The 20,863-nt window shown below is 37.0% G+C and overlaps 1 protein-coding gene across 4 annotated transcripts in view; it reads left to right on the top strand.

Annotated features, from left to right (window-relative positions):
* Nucleotides 1-18,199, top strand: part of RC3H2 (ring finger and CCCH-type domains 2) — a 52,957-nt gene extending 34,758 nt beyond the window's left edge. The window contains exons 10-21 of one of the 4 annotated variants that reach the window (XM_055541069.1): nucleotides 1,312-1,620; nucleotides 9,156-9,370; nucleotides 10,046-10,479; nucleotides 11,057-11,227; nucleotides 12,979-13,125; nucleotides 13,446-13,659; nucleotides 13,892-13,976; nucleotides 14,244-14,325; nucleotides 14,427-14,561; nucleotides 14,824-14,931; nucleotides 15,029-15,177; nucleotides 15,938-18,199. In XM_055541069.1, coding sequence (XP_055397044.1) covers nucleotides 1,312-1,620; nucleotides 9,156-9,370; nucleotides 10,046-10,479; nucleotides 11,057-11,227; nucleotides 12,979-13,125; nucleotides 13,446-13,659; nucleotides 13,892-13,976; nucleotides 14,244-14,325; nucleotides 14,427-14,561; nucleotides 14,824-14,931; nucleotides 15,029-15,177; nucleotides 15,938-16,133 — 2,245 coding nt within the window. In that variant the 3' untranslated portion in view covers nucleotides 16,134-18,199. Of the gene's footprint in view, nucleotides 1-1,311; nucleotides 1,621-9,155; nucleotides 9,371-10,045; nucleotides 10,480-11,056; nucleotides 11,228-12,978; nucleotides 13,126-13,445; nucleotides 13,660-13,891; nucleotides 13,977-14,243; nucleotides 14,326-14,426; nucleotides 14,562-14,823; nucleotides 14,932-15,006; nucleotides 15,178-15,937 lie in introns of those variants that run through there. The other 3 variants (XM_055541071.1, XM_055541070.1, XM_055541072.1) reach the window with 3 other exon arrangements.
* Nucleotides 18,200-20,863: the final 2,664 nt, after the last annotated feature.

Raw genomic sequence — 20,863 nt, 5'->3', positions numbered from 1 at the left:
TCCTTTGAGAAAGGAAAACAAGGAGCAGCTGGGCATTTTGTGCAGGAACCTTTGAGGTGAAGAATGCAGAGCAGGTTTCAGAACAGTATGTTAAGGAAAGCGCAGGCCCCTCCATGCCACCAAATTGCCTTTTTAAAATATAGGTCTGCCTGTTACCCTCCTTCTTCAAGAACTAATCATTGGTTCCCCAGATCTGTAAGGTGATATGTGTAAACTGGCCATAACCTATTGCTCTTTTTTAAACTTTGTATTCTGTCACTCCACCTTTAGCCAGTCTGGTCTGGGAATACTTGTCTTTACTGAGCTTTGCTTTTTCTGTCAGCATGTGTGTATGGGAAAGAGGGGGAGAAGGATTGAATAATGAAGTTGTTTATAGATACTGAAGGACTAAAAGGGAAACTATTGTGAAGGTATTGCTCATCACCAACACTGTTTATATTTAATTACCATATGTTTGGTTATGTATAACATTGGTATCAGATTAATTTAGTTATATGTAATTATGACCCCATATGTGTATAGTCATCTTTCTATGCATGTAACATAGTTGTTTACCATGTTAAAGTATTGGCAGGAACATTCACTAAGACTATAATGAAATTTTTGTTGTACAAGTGGATATAAATTTTCTTAAATTGAATCCAGGATCAAATTGCTTTATGTATTAGAGTGTTATATCAGCCCCAAATTTAATATCAGAAAAACTTTTTTAAAGAAAGATCTTTAAAATCAGAAAAATCTTTAACCCAAATACTTTATACTTTAGTCATAAACTAATCTGAAAAATATAATACTAAATTTATGTATCTTGGAGTTTAAGAATGAGTTTTGGATTTTGTAATCTCTTTAAAATTATCTGATGCTTTAACAACTTGGTAACAATAGAGAATTCTTTCAAATCTTGCATACCTTTTCATCTACATTCCCAACTGAATTTGATATTGGTTCCTTTCATTTTTTAGTGTACTTTGTATTCCAGGTATACAGAGGTTTTCAGAAAGATCTCTTCCTACTCCCTCAGAATGCTTTTTGAATACGTGTGTACTTTTCTTGCTATATTAATTGTGTGCCTAAATATTATAAGTGTTGTGTGTATACATATGTATATGAGAGATACATTTTAATGTGCCAGCTATTATAATTGAGTTTGATAGTATTTGATATTTAGCTGAATAAAGGTTTTTTCAAAGCTATTCCTTCCTTGAAATTTTTTTTCCCATTGCCCACCTCCCCGCACCCCTCCCCCCTTTTTTTAACTTAGGGTAAGAGTTAGTGAAATATTTACTGATATGTTTATTGTTTTTGAAACAGGTATCGATTAAGGAACAAAAAGATCAATGCAACTGTAAGAACGTTTCCTCTTCTAAATAAAGTTGGTGTAAACAACACTGTCACAACCACAGCCGGAAATGTCATTTCTGTCATAGGAAGTACTGAAACAACGGGGAAAATTGTTCAAAGTACAAATGGAATTTCAAATGCAGAAAACAGTGTTTCCCAGCTAATTCCACGTAGTACTGACAGTACATTAAGAGCTCTGGAGACTGTGAAGAAAGTGGGGAAGGTTGGCACCAATGGTCAGAATGCTGCTGGGCCTTCTGTAGAGTCTGTAACTGAAAAGTAAGTAGTAGGTAAAAATGTTTACATGAGTAATTTAATCTGTTTATCATTGCCTGAGTATTTTTATTTATCCCGAGGGAAAGCAGGTAATCAGAATTTTTATGCAGATTATTTCATGTAGTAGAGATAGCACTAAATACCAAAAAAATTTGAATTCTAGTCCTGGCTCTGCAGTTGAATAGCCCTCTGACCTTGGAAATTCACTTCAACTATGGGTGTTTTCTTCAACTGTAAGCTGAAGAAGTTGAACCAGAATTGAGTTTTTCACACCTTATTTCCTTGAACTTTAGGATTGAGTCCATAGAGGTGCCAGAAGGGAACTAAGTAGAAACGTAAGCAGGTGAGATGCTTGAGCCTCCAGCCCCTGTTTTGATTAGAACAGTTCCACTTTGTGCTCTGTAATGGTGGGTAGTTGTTAAGAGAGAAATCTTTGAAGCCAAATTCTGTGGGTTCATTTTGGCTCCCCCTTCTCTAGCTGTATGATCTTAGGCCAGTGACTTAATCTGTCTTCCTTAGTTTACTCATCCATAAAATTGATATAATGACACTACCTACATGGTATGTTGATTGTGAGAACTGAATGACTTAATACTGCAGTATGCTTTGATCAGTGCCTGCCACATAGCACTCACTAAATATCTGCATCTATTATTATTGTTTCTGCATCTATTATTATTGTTATTGTTTGGGATTTCAGCATAAGACTTACTTTGGTAGAAAAGTTTTGGTACTTGAAGAAAAAAGTTTTAAAACTTTCACATTATCTGAAAAGTTACTTTCACCTCTAATGTCTCAGGCTTTTGTATTCTTTTAGTGTCTTAAAGTCTGAGGTAAAACATACTCAGATTATGTTGCCCATAGTTGGTCAGTATCTATTGTATGCCATATAGGGAAAAAGCATTATGCTAGGCACACAGTAAATCACTAGTGATTTCAAATAATAAATGGATAAGTAGACATTTATATTGTTTATTTGTGCAGTTAGCACGTGATAGGGAAATTTTATATCTACTTATATTATAAGTATAACATTATATCTACTACTGCGGGCAGGAATCCCTCAGAAGAAATGGAGTAGCCATCATGGTCAACAAGAGTCCGAAATGCAGTACTTGGATGCAATCTCAAAAACGACTGAATGATCTCTGTTCGTTTCCAAGGCAAACCATTCAATATCACAGTAATCCAAGTCTATGCCCCAACCAGTAATGCTGAAGAAGCTGAAGTTGAATGGTTCTCTGAAGACCTACAAGACCTTTTAGAACTAACACCCAAAAAAGATGTCCTTTTCATTATAGGGGACTGGAATGCAAAAGTAGGAAGTCAAGAAACAACTGGAGTAACAGGCAAATTTGGCCTTGGAATACGCAATGAAGCAGGGCAAAGACTAATAGAGTTTTGCCAAGAAAATGCACTGGTCATTACAAACACCCTCTTCCAACAACACAAGAGAAGACTATACATGGACATCACCAGATGGTCAACACCGAAATCAGATTGATTATATTCTTTGCAGCCAAAGATGGAGAAGCTCTATACAGTCAGCAAAAACAAGACCAGGAGCTGACTGTGGCTCAGACCATCAACTCCTTATTGCCAAATTCAGACTGAAATTGAAGAAAGTAGGGAAAACCACTAGACCATTCAGGTATGACCTAAATCAAATCCCTTATGATTATACAGTGGAAGTGAGAAATAGATTTAAGGGCTTACATCTGATAGATAGAGTGCCTGATGAACTATGGAATGAGGTTCGTGACATTGTACAGAAGACAGGGATCAAGACCATCACCATGGAAAAGAAATGCAAAAAAGCAAAATGTCTGTCTGGGGAGGCCTTACAAATAGCTGTGAGAAGAAGAGAAGCGAAAAGCAAAGGAGAAAAGGAAAGATATAAACATCTGAATGCAGAGTTCCAAAGAATAGCAAGAAGAGAAAAGAAAGCCTTCTTCAGCGATCAATGCAAAGAAATAGAGGAAAACAACAGAATGGGAAAGACTAGAGATCTCTTCAAGAAAATCAGAGAGAGCAAAGGAACATTTCATGCAAAGATGGGCTCGATAAAGGACAGAAATGGTATGGACCTAACAGAAGCAGAAGATATTAAGAAGAGATGGCAAGAATACAAAGAAGAACTGTACAAAAAAGATCTTCACGACCCAGATAATCACGATGGTGTGATCACTGACCTAGAGCCAGACATCCTGGAGTGTGAAGTCAAGTGGGCCTTAGAAAGCATTACTAGGAACAAAGCTAGTGGAGGTGATGGAATTCCAGTTGAGCTATTCCAAATCCTGAAAGATGATGCTGTGAAAGTGCTGCACTCAATATGCCAGCAAATTTGGACAACTCAGCAGTGGCCACAGGACTGGAAAAGGTCAGTTTTCATTCCAATCCCAAAGAAAGGCAATGCCAAAGAATGCTCAAACTACCACACAACTGCACTCATCTCACATGCTAGTAAAGTAATGCTCAAAATTCTCCAAGCTGGCTTCAGCAATATGTGAACCGTGAACTTCCAGATGTTCAAGCTGGTTTTAGAAAAGGCAGAGGAACCAGAGATCAAATTGCCAACATCCACTGGATCATGGAAAAAGCAAGAGAGTTCCAAAAAAACATCTGTTTCTGCTTTATTGACTATGCCAAAGCCTTTGACTGTGTGGATCACAAGAAACTGTGGGAAATTCTGAAAGAGATGGGAATACCAGACCACCTGACCTGCCTCTTGAGAAATTTGTATGCAAGTCAGGAAGCAACAGTTAGAACTGGACATGGAACAACAGACTGGTTCCAAATAGGAAAAGGACTATGTCAAGGCTGTATATTGTCACCCTGCTTATTTAACTTCTTTGCAGAGTACATCATGAGGAACGCTGGACTGGAAGAAACACAAGCTGGAATCAAGATTGCTGGGAGAAATATCAGTCACCTCAGATATGCAGATGACACCACCCTTATGGCAGAAAGTGAAGAGGAACTGAAAAGCCTGCTGATGAAAGTGAAAGTGGAGAGTGAAAAAGTTGGCTTAAAGCTCAACATTCAGAAAACGAAGATCATGGCATCCGGTCCCATCACTTCATGGGAAATAGATGGGCAAACAGTGGAAACAGTGTCAGACTTTATTTTTCTGGGCTCCCAAATCACTGCAGATGGTGACTGCAGCCATGAAATTAAAAGACGCTTACTCCTTGGAAGGAAAGTTATGACCAACCTAGATAGCATATTCAAAAGCAGAGACATTACTTTGCCAGCAAAGGTTCGTCTAGTCAAGGCTATGGTTTTTCCTGTGGTCATGTATGGATGTGAGAGTTGGACTGTGAAGAAGGCTGAGCGCCGAAGAATTGATGCTTTTGACCTGTGGTGTTGGAGAAGACTCTTGAGAGTCCCTTGGACTGCAAGGAGATCCAACCAGTCCATTCTAAAGGAGATCATCCCTGGGATTTCTTTGGAAGGAATGATGCTAAAGCCGAAACTCCAGTACTTTGGCCACCTCATGTGAAGAGTTGACTCATTGGAAAAGACTCTGATGCTGGGAGGGATTGCGGAAGGAGGAGAAGGGGACGACAGAGGATGAGATGGCTGGATGGCATCACTGACTCGATGGACGTGAGTCTCAGTGAACTCTGGGAGTTGGTGTTGGACAGGGAGGCCTGGCGTGCTGCGATTCATGGGGTCACAAAGAGTTGGACACCACTGAGCGACTGATCTGATCTGATCTGATAGTCTTCCCTCAGAGAGATCTTGGAAGAGATAGAGAACATTGTCTAGTTTAGCAAATGTTGCTTATACACTAATTCTGAGCTCTGCTTTTGGCACTCTTGAAAATACCTGAGATGTATATCTGTGCCTTTAAGAAACTTATGACATAATGGGGGAGACAGCATTTGCATAAGTGAAGCAATATTGGAGTTGGATCAAAGAACAGGGAAATATTATATTGCTGGGAGAAGTATGGGAAGAAGATTTAGATGTGTACCTTGGCACCAGATAATGGATACCTTGTGTTAAACATGCTTAGGAAATGAGCTTTTGAAAGATTTTGGCAAGGTAAAGTTGTAAAACCATAATGTCACTCAACCATGAAAGAGTAAGGTACTAGTGCGTACTACAATATGGATGAACCTTGAAAACATTATGTTAATTCAAGGAAGCTAGATACAAAAGCCATTATGGTAGAATTCCATTTATGTGAATGTCCAGAATAGGCAAATCCATAGGAGACAGAAAGTAGATAAGTAGTTGCTAGAGGCTGTGGCTGGGGGAACAAGGGAATGGGAAATAGATGCTAATGAATACAGGTTTCTTTGAGAGGTGATGAAAATGCTTCTACAGAATAAGATAATGGTGATGGTTGCACAACCTTGGGAATATACCAGAAATCACTGAATTGTACACTTTGTAAGTATAAATTATATCTCAGTGTTTAAAAACTTTCAAAAATAAGAAAATCTAAGTATATCATTTATTCATTGATTCAAAAATTGTAAATCATCTGCTGTGTGCCACATATGAGACCAGTTAGCATAGTTAATGAAAATGAACTAAATATACTCCCTACCTCTCAGTGTCTTCCAGTGTAGCTTGGGAAACAGATATAAACAGATACAATATATGCTGAAAGGTACTGCAGCGGAGTTGTGTTCCAAGTGTTAACTAAAACACGAAAAATAGCAGTAATTCTGTCTGAGGTTAATTGTGGAAAATTTTTAGCAGTAAGGTGATGACACCTGAACTATTCCGAAAGTATGACTAGTTAGGAAGGAAGGGTCTTGTTAATGGAAAAAGCAGCTCAGACAAAAGCATATAGGTAAAGAGGGACTGCAAGGAGATCAAACCGGTCAGTCCTAAAGGAAATCAGTCCTGAATATTCATTGGAAGGACTGATGCTAAAGCTGAAACTCCAATACTTAGGCCACATGATGTGAAGAACTGATTCATTGGAAAAGACCCTGATGCTGGGAAAGATTGAAGGTGGGAGGAGAAGGGGATTGATGCTTTTGAACTGTGGTGTTGGAGAAGACTCTTGAGAGTCCCTTGGACTGCAAGGAGATCCAACTAGTCCATCCTAAGGGAAATCAGTCCTGAATATTCATTGGAAGGACTGATGCTGAAGCTGAAACTCCAAAACTTTGGCCACCTGATGCGGAGAACTGACTCATTTGATAAGACTGATGCTGGGAAGGATTGAAGGTGGGAGGAGAAGGGGATGACAAAGGATGAGATGGTTGCATCACCAACTCAATGGACATGAGTTTGTGTAAGCTCCGGGAGTTGGTGATGAACAGGGAAGTCTGGCATGCTGCAGTCCATGGGGTCGCAAAGAGTCAGACATGACTGCATGACTGAACTTACCTGAACTTGAACCTTGTCATGAATTTGAGTGCCTTTTTCCTGCAGTCTAAGAATTTGCCTTTCAAAAAGTACTTAATCCAGATTTTATGGTATGTGACATTCTGATATGGAAAAGCAGATAATCTGTGTAAAGCACTTAGCATATTGCCTAGAATAAGCTTAGTAATTGCTGTGTACATTAAAACAAACCGTGGAAAATTTTTAAAGAGATGGAAATACCAGACCACTTCACCTGCCTCCTGAGAAATCTGTATGCGGGTCAAGAAGCAGCAGTTAGAACTGGACATGGAACAACAGACTGGTTCTGAATCGGGGAAAGAGTACGTCAAGGCTGTATTTTGTCACCCTGCTTAGTTAATTTATATGCAAAATACATCATGCGTGATGCCAGGCTGGATGAAGCACAAGCTGGTATCAAGATTGCTGGGAGAAATACCAATAACCTCAGATATGCAGATGATACCACCCTTACAGCAGAAAGCGAAGAACTAAAGATCCTCTTGATGAAAGTGAAGGAGGAGAGAAAAATAGTTGGCTTAAAACTTAAACATTCAGAAAACTAAAACCATGGCATCTGGTCCCATCACTTCATGGGAAATAGATGGGGAAACAATGGAAACAGTGACAGACTATTTTTTAGGCTTCAAAATCACTATAGATGGTGACTGCAGCCATGAAATTAAAAGACTCTTGCTCCTTGGAAGGAAAGTTATGACCAGCCTATACAGCATATTAAAAAGCAGAGATATTAAAGATACTACTTTGCCAATGAATGTCCATCTTTTCAAAGCTATGGTTTTCCAGTAGTCATGTATGGATGTAAGAGTTGGACTATAAAGAAAGCTGAGAGCCAAAGAATTGATGCTTTTGATCTGTGGTGTTGGAGAAAACTCTAGAGAGTCCTTTGGACCGCAGGGAGAATCCAACTAGTCCCTCCTAAAGGAGATCAATCCTGAGTATTCATTGGAAGGTCTGATGCTGAAGCTGAAGCTCCAAAACTTTGGCCACCTGATGCAGAGAACTGACTCATTTGAAAAGACCCTGATGCTGGGAAAGATTGAGGACAGGAGGAGAAGGGGACGACAGAGGATGAGATGGTTGCATGGCATTGCCGACTTAATGGACATGGGTTTGAGTAAGCTCCTGGAGTTGGTGATGGATAGGGAAGCCTGACGTACTGCAGTCCATGGGGTCACAAAGAATCGGACCCGACTGAGTGACTGAATTGACTTACTGTTGTTATGAGGAAATCCTAATTATTTTCCTTCTTGCCTTTATTGAACTTCAAAGAGTAAGCCCAGCACTAAAATACCTTTAACGTCTAAGCTGTTTGTACTTACTATTCTTATCTACAATTTCTTAGTTATTTTCTACATTTTGATACACAAATACACATAAAAGTAAGCATCTTCTAGATTAATCTCAGCTAGACTTAAAGGCACCCCATATTCCTTGTTGTTTATAAAACTGTTGCTTTAATAGGGCTTCTTTAGTTTGAGATGTAGTGTATTGAATTCCTGCATCATTAACAAGATCTTTTTCTTCAGTTACCACCACATATCTTCTCTCTGCCAGAGTTTGACTTCTTCAGAGGATGTAAGAAGCCACGGTAAGATCCTCTGGAAGTGATCGCGTGGTGACTCAACAAAAAGAGTCATTTGTGTTTTCTTTTTTTTAAATAAAAGAAAGCTTATGTGTTTTGCATCAGTTTAATGAATAATACCATTTTATTGGTATTCTGTTTGTCCAGCAGATATTTACTGACTACCTACTATGTGGCAGGAACTTTTCCATTTGTCCAACAAATACTACTGAGTGCCTTCTATATGCCACAAATGTTTACAGTCCTAGGGATCTAGCAGTTAACAAAATGGACGAAAATGGCCTTTCTTCATTGAGTTTACATTTCAGTTAATCTTAACTCTTAATAGAACAGTCCTACCTGGAATTTGTTTTTTTTTTTTTTTTCCCACCCTCACCAAAATATAGTATCTTTTACTATAATCTTGTGAACTAATAGTGTAAGGTAGCAGTAAAATTCATTGCCTTATTTGTCACCTGAAAAACCTGAAGCATTGTCTGTCAATGGTCACTATATAATTTTATGAAAAATTCCTAATGATGAAGACTTAACAGACATAGGCAGTGATTTATCATTTCCATTTGTTAAATTTTCTCTCTAGTAAAATTGGCTCTCCACCCAAGACTCCTGTAAGTAATGTAGCAGCTACCTCAGCTGGGCCCACTAGTGCTGGAACAGAGCTGAATTCTGTGCCTCCAAAATCCAGCCCATTTATCACTAGAGTACCAGTATATCCTCAGCATTCTGAAAACATACAGTATTTTCAAGATCCAAGGACTCAGATACCCTTTGAAGTCCCACAGTACCCACAGACGGGTAAGTGATTTTAGATAATTCTAAGAAAAAGAAACTACAATATAACATTTGTTGTAATAAATCATTGAGTCATTTATAGCTATCTAGAATATCTACATTAAAAAATTAATCCTTTGGACTGCATGACCCTTAAATTTTCTTCCTGTCCTAAGAATCTTATGATTCTACATACCAATAGTTTTAATATTTCTTAGTCCTATGAATCAAATATGGGGTTCATGGATGAGCTTTAGTGAGTTTTGTATATCCTCGGAAATAATACACTAAATGTTTGGTGTATATAAACTTAAAGTATAATTTTGAAAGGACAGCACACAGCTATATAGATTATGAAGGAAGTCTTTAAACTCTGCTCCCCAAAAGGTTAAGAATCAGTGATCTAACTAATTACTTAAACCAAAACCTGTGGTAATACATGCCCTCGAAGGAAATTTACCAGGCATCTGTTAATAGTTTATTGTATGTTTTTAAGGAGCAGTTTAACAAAATGTTGAATGTTAAGGATTTTGATATAGTGGTGTCTTGAAAGCATGTAGTATCTTTCTAATCCGGGGGTAACTAAAATTCAAAACTTATGTTATTTTCCCACATTAAAGGCTGCTTTAGACTTAAACCATTATAAGATGTTAAATTTTACTAAAATTACATTAAATATTCCTCTTTCCAATTTTCAAGGATACTACCCACCACCTCCAACGGTACCAGCTGGTGTGGCTCCCTGTGTTCCTCGCTTTGTGAGGTCCAATAATGTTCCAGAGTCCTCCCTCCCACCTGCTTCCATGCCATATGCCGATCATTACAGTACATTTTCCCCTCGAGATCGAATGAATTCTTCTCCTTACCAACCTCCTCCTCCGCAGCCGTATGGACCAGTTCCCCCAGTACCTTCTGGAATGTATGCTCCTGTGTACGACAGCAGGCGCATCTGGCGCCCACCTATGTACCAACGAGATGACATTATTAGAAGCAATTCTTTACCTCCAATGGATGTGATGCACTCGTCAGTGTATCAGACGTCTTTGCGGGAAAGATATAACTCATTAGATGGGTATTATTCAGTGGCTTGTCAGCCACCAAGTGAGCCAAGGACAACTGTGCCTTTACCAAGGGTAAGTGATAATGGAACTAGGAATGCTAGCTAGTACAGCACAGTGGTTAAGAGTCTAGTGTCTGATGTTACAACATTTGGGTATATCCTGGCTCCTCCACTTACTAATTGTGTAACTTAATGGAATTTACTTGACTTCTCTATGTCAGTTTTTTCACTTTTGATGGAAATAATAGTAGTACCTACCTCATAAGGCTGTTGCGAGGATTAAATCAGAAAAAGCTCTTAAGACTTGGACCTGATGCATATACATGCTCAATAAATGTTATGTTTGGATACGAAAGTGATCAGAAAGTAAAAAGAAATCTTCAAGATACAAAGACAGGGCCTGTTTTTTACTATCTCCACATATATACATACGATTTTCCTAAACCAGAAAAGTGAGTGCTCAGATTTTACTCTTAACATTATTTAAACCCTTTCATTTAAGTGTATGGAGAATAGGCTGGGGGACTTCCCTTCTGTATTCTTTTTTGTCCCAACAGTATAATAAATGTTCACATTATTTCCACAGAGCATAGTTAAATTTATTTACTGCTCCCTAGATGATTAAGATTGTTTCTTTTGTCCCCCCTTAGGAACCTTGTGGTCATTTGAAGACCAGTTGCGAGGAGCAGATAAGAAGAAAGCCAGAGCAGTGGGCACAGTACCACACTCAGAAAGCACCTCTTGTCTCTTCAACTCTTCCTGTGGCAACACAGTCACCAACACCACCTTCTCCTCTATTCAGTGTAGACTTTCGCACTGATGTAAGAAAGAAAGGTTTTAATCACTTGATGTTGCAGGGACAGGTCAGACGACTGACTTCAGAGCACTCATTCAAGCTAGGGATAGCTGTGTTGGATATTTTGCATTGGTTTGGTGGCAGTTGAGTTTAATTCAATAAACATTGAGTATGTAAGCTCTATGGCCAGGCATTGTGACACTGAAGACTGCTAACAAATCACAGTCCTTTTCCACCAAGAATTCAAGTCTTTGCAGCACTATAGTTCTCCTTATTTTTATAGATTTTATTGATAAATAAGATTTATACCCACCATTTATTGAGCACTTACGTGGCCAGGCACTGTGCTAAGCATTTACATGTTATTTAATTCTTACAAAATCCTTAGGGGGCAGGTATTACCCATATTTTATAGGTTAGGAATCCTACTCAGAGAAGTTAAGTAATTTGCCCAAGTAATAAATTGAGCCTATAAATAGCTTGGATTTGAATTCTGGTCTGTCTGAGGCATTTCTTTCCTACTTCACAGGAAATGCAGAAATGACTATTATTCATGGTGTGTTAAATCACTGTTAATTATTGTTCTTATCATTTCAAGACAGGTTTTGCACCAGGATTGTTTTAATGTACCCTGTTTTCCATACTGTTATATTTAGAGCAAACAGTTAATTTTTCTTTGATTCATCTGGTTTATTCCCTATCCCTAGATATACTAATATAAAATTTTTTTTCTAACCTTTTCATTAAATTTACAAAGTTTCAACATATGCAAAAAGAGAATAGTAATAAACTTCATGTATCCATTATACAGTTATCAGCTCAGCTAATCTTGTTTCATTTGTAGCCCTTCTTCCTGCTGATTTATTTTGAAGTAATCCTAGACATCATATTTTTCCATCCGTAACTGTTGAATTTTTAAAGTAGACATATTTTTTAAAAAATCCTAGATAGCATATTTTTCCATCCATAAATTTGAATTTTTAAATTCATCTTCCCAGTCCTTTTGTCAGATCCCCAGGCTGGGAAGCCTGACCTGGGGCTCAGAATCTTCACAATAGTGGGAGAACTTCTTTGGTATTATTGTTAACCAGTTTGTGGGTCACTTATCTGGCTGGTATGGGATTTGATTTCATTGTGATTGTACCCTTCCTACCACACCGGTGTGGTTTCTCCTTTGTCTTTGGACGTGTCAGGTATCTTTTTTTCATGGGTTCTAGCATCCTCCAGTCGATGTTTGTTTAACTCCTAGTTGCAATTTCAGTGCTCTCGCAGGAGGAGATGAGCGCATGTCCTTCTACTCTGCCATCTTGAACCAATCCCGATCCAAATTTATCTCATCAAAATTAGACTTCTTCAAAGCAGCTAACCATCTTGAGAAGAGTGTTGCCACTTGCTTAATACGAAAATGTATTTCTATGTATGTGTTTATGTATGTGTGTGTTTTTTTTGCTTTTTTTCATTTTTTGGAGCACTTTGTACCATGTTAGAGGCATGCTGTAAATTGTTTTTTATTCTGGGCAGTGTCACTCTGGGGTTCCTTATGAATTCTTAAAGGACAAAGTGAAAAAGAGAAGGCATTCTGTTTCTGTTAAGATGTAATATAAATATGTACTATTTGTAACTTTTTACAGTTTTTATATTAGTTATTGAATGTTTAATTATTCACTATAAAGTGCTGTGAATTCTATAATACTTACTTTATATTCGTTACAAGTTTGTAATTTAAATTTCTTATCAATTGCCTTTGCTTTTATTTTTCGTTCTTTTTTTAACCAGTTCTCTGAAAATGTGAGTGGCACAAAATTTGAAGATGATCATCTTTCCCATTATTCTCCCTGGTCTTGTGGCACCATCGGTTCTTGTATAAATGCCATTGATTCAGAGCCCAGAGATGTGATTGCTAATTCAAATGCGGTATTAATGGTATGATTTGGGGGGCAAGGGTTATGCATGTTGATTCAAATTTTAGAATGATTGAAAGCTTTCATCTTCATTTTGTTGCTATATACAGTAACTCATCTGTAAGCAGCAGATATATTTAGGTAAGTCTGAAATAAATTGCACCCAGTGTTTAAATTATTTGAACATAGTGTTTTAAAAATAGATGTTGGGTTATGACTGAGATATACAGTTAATATTAAATTTACCAGAGAACCTAATTTCATGTTTTTTTGAAAGCTTTTACTTGTATTATTAGCTGAAGTAATTGCCCACGATCTATTTATTTTCTTTTATTTATACAGGACCTGGACAGTGGGGATGTTAAGAGAAGAGTGCATTTATTTGAAACTCAGAGAAGGACAAAAGAAGAAGATCCAATAATTCCTTTTAGTGATGGACCCATCATCTCAAAATGGGGTGCGATTTCTAGATCTTCCCGTACTGGTTACCATACCACGGACCCTGTCCAGGCCACTGCTTCCCAAGGAAGTGCAACCAAGCCCATCAGTGTATCAGGTAATCCATATCATTAGTACTTCACCTGGTATGGTCTAGCACTGTGCTTTATAATCCTCACTCTGATAGGTATAGAACATGTCTCTCCATTTAACAACCATTGTAAACCTAGAGTTAAACAGCTTAGCCAGGAAAGCATGGCTACTTAGATAACTGTGGATTTTTGGGGGGAAGTATACATTCACATCTGTGTCTAATTTTTCACTTTTCTGGTTATTGTTTCTTTCTACAGATTATGTACCTTATGTCAATGCTGTTGATTCAAGGTGGAGTTCATATGGTAATGAGGCTACATCATCAGCACATTATATTGAACGGTAACGTTGCTCTTAATTCTTTAGGATTCTCTATTCTCAGACTTGTCTATATTCCCAAAGTATAGATCGAAGTCCCAGTTATTCATGAACTGTGTTTTGCTAGTGTTAACTATATAATGAATTTCTGAAAAAAGTTTACATCTGGAATAATGATTAAAACTTTCAGGGTTGATCTGTTATGTAAAACATATATAGTATATAGTTATTATATAGTCATTACTTCTTTAGTTGCTTCATTTTGTAACAGTAAACAAATTTTCTTTAAAGGGACAGATTCATTGTTACCGATTTATCTGGTCATAGAAAGCATTCCAGTACTGGAGACCTTTTGAGCATTGAACTTCAGCAGGTAGGCTCTGTGTCAGTCAGCTTTGAGTTTATTTTTTAAAAAAGAATGACGTTTAAAAGCTAAAGGCTGGAACCTGACTCTTTTTTTTTTTTCCCCTCTAGGCCAAGAGTAACTCATTGCTTCTTCAGAGGGAGGCCAATGCTCTGGCTATGCAACAGAAGTGGAATTCCCTGGATGAAGGCCGTCACCTCACATTAAATCTTCTAAGTAAGGAAATTGAACTGAGAAATGGAGAGGTAAGGACATTGACCCTCTCAGCTTCATCCCTGGTATATTTGCTGTTTGCTGCTGCTGCATGTTGTTTTATCCATTGTTTAGTGCATTTTATGCCATTACTTAGCATGGCTTTTTCTGGTGGATGATTGCTTTTAAAATTTAACAGTAGCAATAAAATTGTAATCCCAGATTTCTTATATCAGTCATTGAGATTCGCATTTTCATTTAAAAGGGAAGCCCCAGTTTCCACAGATATGAAATCAGTATTTTTCTTAATTACAGAGTGATTATACAGAAGATGCAGCTGATACTAAGCCTGATAGGGATATTGAGTTAGAGCTGTCAGCACTTGATACTGATGAACCTGATGGACAAGGTGAACAGATTGAAGTAAGTACCACAATTAGATATCCAGGAGGCTTTACTCCATTGGAAATTAAAGTACACAACATGTTCCTCCCGAAGGATTAACATTTTATTTGCATAGGAGATCCTGGACATACAGCTTGGTATCAGTTCTCAAAATGATCAGTTGCTGAATGGAACAGCAGTAGAGAATGGGCATCCAGTCCAGCAGCACCAAGAGGAGCCTCTGGAGCAGAAGAGACAGAGTTTAGGTGAAGACCGTGTGATTCTGTGAGTGTTAGACGTAAGATTCATAACCACTGGGCATAAGCCATGAATATTTAAAGAGAAATAGATACACCATTAAATTCATTTTTGATTTTATCCTATGAGGGGAAAACCTTATGTAATAAGGCAATGATTTGGTCAGTCTGGTTTTTTAGGAGAGCAGAGGTAAATTTGAACTATCAAAGTGCTCCATGCTAGTAGCCTGAAACTTGCTTTTTATTGGGATCAATGTTTATTTTTATACTTGAGCATCAGGAGGATAAGATGGTTGGATGTCATCACTGACTCTGGACATGAGTTTAAGCAAACTCAGGGAGATAGTGAAGGACAGGGAGGCCTGGCGTGCTGCAGCTCTTGGTGTCACAAAGAGTCAGACAGGACTTAGCAACTGAACAACAATCAGGTTCTACTTTCACTGTCTGACAGGCAAGCATCAAAACTACAAAATGCAGAATTAAAACCTAAATAAAGGGTTTCCCTTTTAAAAAATCATGTTAAGATATTCTCGATCTTTAGTATAATTACTGCCAAAAATATGGGTTTATCTTGAACTTGATAGTTTGTTGGCCTTAAACTAACCAATCTTCTAATTTTTTATTATAATTTTTCAAAAATGGGATTTTTTTTTAGCCACTAAAAAAAAAGACATGCTGTTTCTAGGGGCTCTTAAAGTGTGTTATAGCTTTTATTCAGCATGCATGGTTACTCCTAAAAGTTTTCACTTAAAGCTAATTTGTTTTCAATGTCATTTATTTTCTCCCAGGGAAGAGCAAAAAACAATTCTGCCGGTAACTTCTTGCTTTAGCCAGCCACTCCCAGTGTCCATCAGCAATGCAAGTGGCCTACCCATCACCACATCTGTCAGTGTTGGCAACCTCATTCTGAAAACTCATGTTATGTCTGAAGATAAAAACGACTTTTTAAAATCTGTTGCAAATGGGAAAATGGTTAATAGCTGAAAGGAGGTTCATCTTTCAAATTTGTGACCATACCATGGAAGCATTTACACTAGCTTTTTATATATATAATATATATTATATAATGTATATTTTTTTTAAAAAAAAGATATTACTGGGGGCATCCATTTCCTGTGGACTCTTTGATACTTTAAGCCCTCTTGCATTAGCATTATGAAAAAAAAAGAAAATTTACTTTACTAGGGTAACACGTTCACTTTCCAGAAGTGATTGGAATTTGGACATTTAACTTAAGCTTCAAGCAGCTTTTTATGAGTTTGTAGCAATCCGGTGCAGTAACTGAGCCATTTCCTATTTTAAATGGCTTCTATAGAAAATTAACAACTCAGTTATTAAACTAGCAGGATCCTACAATGATACATCTAGTGAAAGTAGACTTAATTAACTTATTTATTTCTATTTTATGTTTCACTGAGAGAAGTTTCCATCTCATTCCAGCTGCTTTATTTATCTTTTTCATGGGACTTTGCATGGATTTTTTTTCCTCTTTTTTTTTTTTTAATTTTGAAGAGTGGAGTTAGACGTTCTTACCATAGAATTTTACAGGGTTATATACTAGGTTTCTTTACTGCATTATATGTAGGAGTGTGGTGCAGTGCTTTTATCTGTAGCATTTAACTTTTTTTTCAATTTTCCATTTTTCAAGAATAGTTTCTGCTTTGTTAATATTTATACACAGGCTACTTGTTGAAGTAAGTAATTAAATATATAACCAAGTGCCTAAGTCTTTCAGCTGATGTACTAGATATTAAATTCTCCTAAGTTATGCAGAATCGTTTTTACAATTTTGATAAATTATGCACTAATGTAATGGCAGTTTTTTAAAATGCAGATTTAAGCCTGTACATTATTGAATCTGATGACTTGGCAAAAGAATCAGGTGCTTTCAGCTTTTTGAGAAAACCCTGTATGTAGCGTTTGCACTGACTAACAAGATGGTATTGCTGGGTTTTTAATTTAATTAATTTGGATGTTCATTGCATTATCTTGGTTAAATATTGTTTATTGTTACTTCATGTTGGGGTTTAATTTTCTTTGTTTTCTGTTAGGTTGATAAGACTATGAACCATGTAATAATAGAATATTGGCTAACCTTTATTCATACTTAAAAACATGAATGATTGCTGCCCTGCTAAAATGTGACTGAAAAGTGTTTTGACTTGGCATCTGAAAGTATGCAGTATGTTCAACCAGCTGTGCTCCAGATTTGTGGGAGATATTTTACTGAAACCTAAATTTCAGTCAACATTTGAAAATGAAAGCTGGGCATTCCTTCCTGGTGATCTTACCTATAGTTTGTGTCTTTGTTTTTCCCCCCTTATTTCTTTAAGATTAGTTTGACTTTTATTATTATTTTTTAATTAACTTCTGTGAAGTTGTTTACTCTGAAAATTGTACTGGAATATTTTAAGCCAAGCTGATCTTTCACCAGGTGTACTGTATGTAAGGGCTTTTCCTGCTAGCAAGATGCTTAAACAGGATCATGTTATTGGTCGTCTGAGCTATTTAGTTGTTTTACAAAACCACAGCATTGTATCAGATAAGATTTTGATAAAAAGTTTTGTGCACATTTCCAGGGGCGGGAGGGTTGACATTTCCCTGAAATTTCTTGATCAGAATGAGTAAATACTGGTGTTTGATACCTGTCTTAATGAACATGCTCATAAGGTGACTGATAAGTTGTAAATATACCTGAGAAACAAAGGGGTAGTTTTGATATTCTGGTGTCAGTATGGAAGATCTTACACATTTATTTAATACTCAGATGTATGAAGATGTTTGTTTGTAGCATAACAGCACAGTAGCCTTGACTTAGTTTCCTTTGGTTAGTACTGTACCTTTTTGCCATGGCCAGTGCCCCTTTCCCTACCAAGACATTTTATTTATTTCACTCTGTAACCTGAAATGAATAGGAACAAGAGTTTTAAACCATGTTACATTAACTTATTTCCGACATTATGAATTAGCCTAGGATATTACAGGAACGTGATTGTTATATAATTTATATCAGAACCTTTCTATAAAATATGCGCTTATTACATTTGAAATGCTTCCAATGTACTTTATTTGCTGTTTGTATTTCCAAAAAGGATATGCAAACCAGTATGTCTGTTTCATGGATATTTAAATAGTGAGATCTTCCATGTTGAAGGTAATGTATTTTTTTTTAAGATTTTAAAATTGCTATTTTGTTACAAAATAGAGACCTATTAACAGTTTGAGAGCTCCTTATGTGCCCTCAGGGAAAGAACCCTCTGTGCAACAGAACTACGCAAAACATCTTCAGCACGTTCTGAGGGTGAATATATACTACATAAATTGATCTTGTGTATTTAACCTTATCTTTTTAATTTTAAAATTGAAGTTTTGAAACTTGGTTGTGCTCTGCTGGAGGGGGTTGGGATAAACTGCTTAGGTGTTTGCCTACTTGTCCAGTGAAATTACATTTGCATCAGTGTATGTATATACCTGCCAACTTTATTGGTATGTCTCAGAACACTTATATTAAAATAATGCTTGTCTTGCAGCAGGTGATCCCATAAAACAATAATTCCCTGTTCTTAAAAACTTACTCTCTTCCTCACTAACAGCATAGGAATTGTTTCTGTGTAGGGATGATTCTGTATTGCATCCTTTATGTAGTGACCATCTTCTGTTTCTCATGGCGTGAAGTAAATGTGTAGTAAAGACATTGGTTCTCTGCCACTTGAGAAGAAAGAGCAGTTTATCTGATCCTTCTTCTGAAAGGTACCTAATGGTATCATAGAGGAAAAAATCATAAATCAGACCTAGAGTGTGACTTTTATATTGGGGGTAGTCCCTGTCATTTGACCCTTTTACCAACATGTTTATGATGTACATATATTTGAAATCAAAAGATATAAAGCAATAGGAGAGGAAGTTTGTAATGTCAACTAAACTGCATATGTGGTGTGTGGTCTACTTAGGAAAAAGTAGTCTGAGGTCTGGAAAGTGGGAAAATGGTGGGGGTCTTTTGTTTTGTTTTGACTTTTTGTGTTTTTTAAAACTTCTGAGTCACATTGCGAAGTTCATGTGCCTCATTCAGATACTATGATGTAGCATCAGTAGTTCTTTCCTTATGGTCCCATCTCACCTCATGAATCCTGAGAAAGTTACTGAAGTATTTTGTCTAGTTGGTACCTGAACAAAGCAGATTCCTTTGCTTTCCTGCCATGACTTTCAATACCATCTCGTAAACCAGCGTCATGCGTGAAAGTTGTGCACCGTAATTTTTAAGAGGAGGTACTTCGGCGGGTCAGTAGCACTGATACTTTTCCTAGTAGCTGTTTACTCTCAGAATAATAAATGAAACCTCCTATGCTAGAAATGAAATTTTCTATTTGTGTGGATCTGGTCACTTTCAACTCAAATTTCAAGTTGATTCTAAGTTTATAAAGCACATCTCAGTTTTGTATGTTGCTTTGAGAAAATTACAGGATGCACAGTAATTTGTAGGAATTTAAAATGGGATCATTTAAACATTTGAAAATTTGTTTTAAAAACCATCTAGCTTGCTTGTACATTTTAGATGTTAAAGCCCATGTTGTCTTGTTAACAGGCGTGGAGTTTGTAATGATCAGATTGAGCATGTGATTTCAGCTTTGAATCTGACTATTTCTTCCCTAGTTGCTAGATTCATTTTCTGAGCAGACTGTCACTAGTATTGGTGACTAATCATTCAAGGGGAAAGTTGCATTTGCAACTGTGTATTGCTTTTTTGGAAGAAATTTCCTTGTGTCTTAGTGAATGAAGAGTGTTGTTGGGATCACTTGCTGTAACTCCTACATAAGAACCCCTTCTGCAAGCAGAACACAAATGCACATGCTCAAGGAGTATCTCATCTTCTGAATAAATTGAATAAATTTGCTAGTCATTCCTTTATACTAGCGGTTTCTTTGTATCCCTTTGCTGGCAAGGGAATACAAGGAGTCAAGGCCACCAGTCAGAACACCCCACATTTGAGTGGAGTCCTATTTTTACTCCAAGAGCAGTTATTCCCCGAAGTCTGAAATTGGCAGTTTTTTTCTTTTTTTAAATAAAAAAATTTTAAATCTCCTTAAACCAGTGGAACACAGACACTGGCTGCACTTAGTACTGCCAAAAGCCAAGGTCATTTGCATATATTCCATCAATCTGTCCAGAATTAGGCCTCACTTTATAACCCAAGGCATGGAAGTGCATGCATTCTCTTAGCTGGGCAAACAATTATACTGTAGTTGTGATACAACACATGTGGCTTTTATTTGTACTGCACATATCCACTGTACAGCCACTTGGGAGTATCGTGGTTAGCTTGCAGCAACTGCTGTCTGCATTTATACTGTTTATTGCATATTCTTTTCCCTGGAAGTGAAAGAGAAATGTTTTTTCTTGTTGCATTGATTACATTTTATAAATTTGCTTAGCTGGAAAGTTTGGGAAAAGAGGCCTGTTTGTCAATTGTACAACCGATTGTGAAGCTCTAGTGTGAATATTTTTACGTCTGTATTAGACATTTTCTTTGCAAATCTATTGTTCGATTGAAATGTAAATGAAATTAAAAGATGGTGTACACCCATCATGTAAAAAGCAGGCACCATCTCTAAGATGGATTTAATGCTCATTTTTAAGGCATATACTCAGCTTCTATTTAAAACTATAATTTAAAATAATTCTGTACAATGAAATGGGGAATATATATGGGAATAAAT

This window comes from Bubalus kerabau, chromosome 11, assembly GCF_029407905.1.
Source record: "Bubalus kerabau isolate K-KA32 ecotype Philippines breed swamp buffalo chromosome 11, PCC_UOA_SB_1v2, whole genome shotgun sequence".
Taxonomy (NCBI): Eukaryota; Metazoa; Chordata; class Mammalia; order Artiodactyla; family Bovidae; genus Bubalus; species Bubalus kerabau.
The sequence above is the reverse complement of the archived record's forward strand: the minus strand, read 5'-3'. Positions and strand labels throughout refer to the sequence as shown.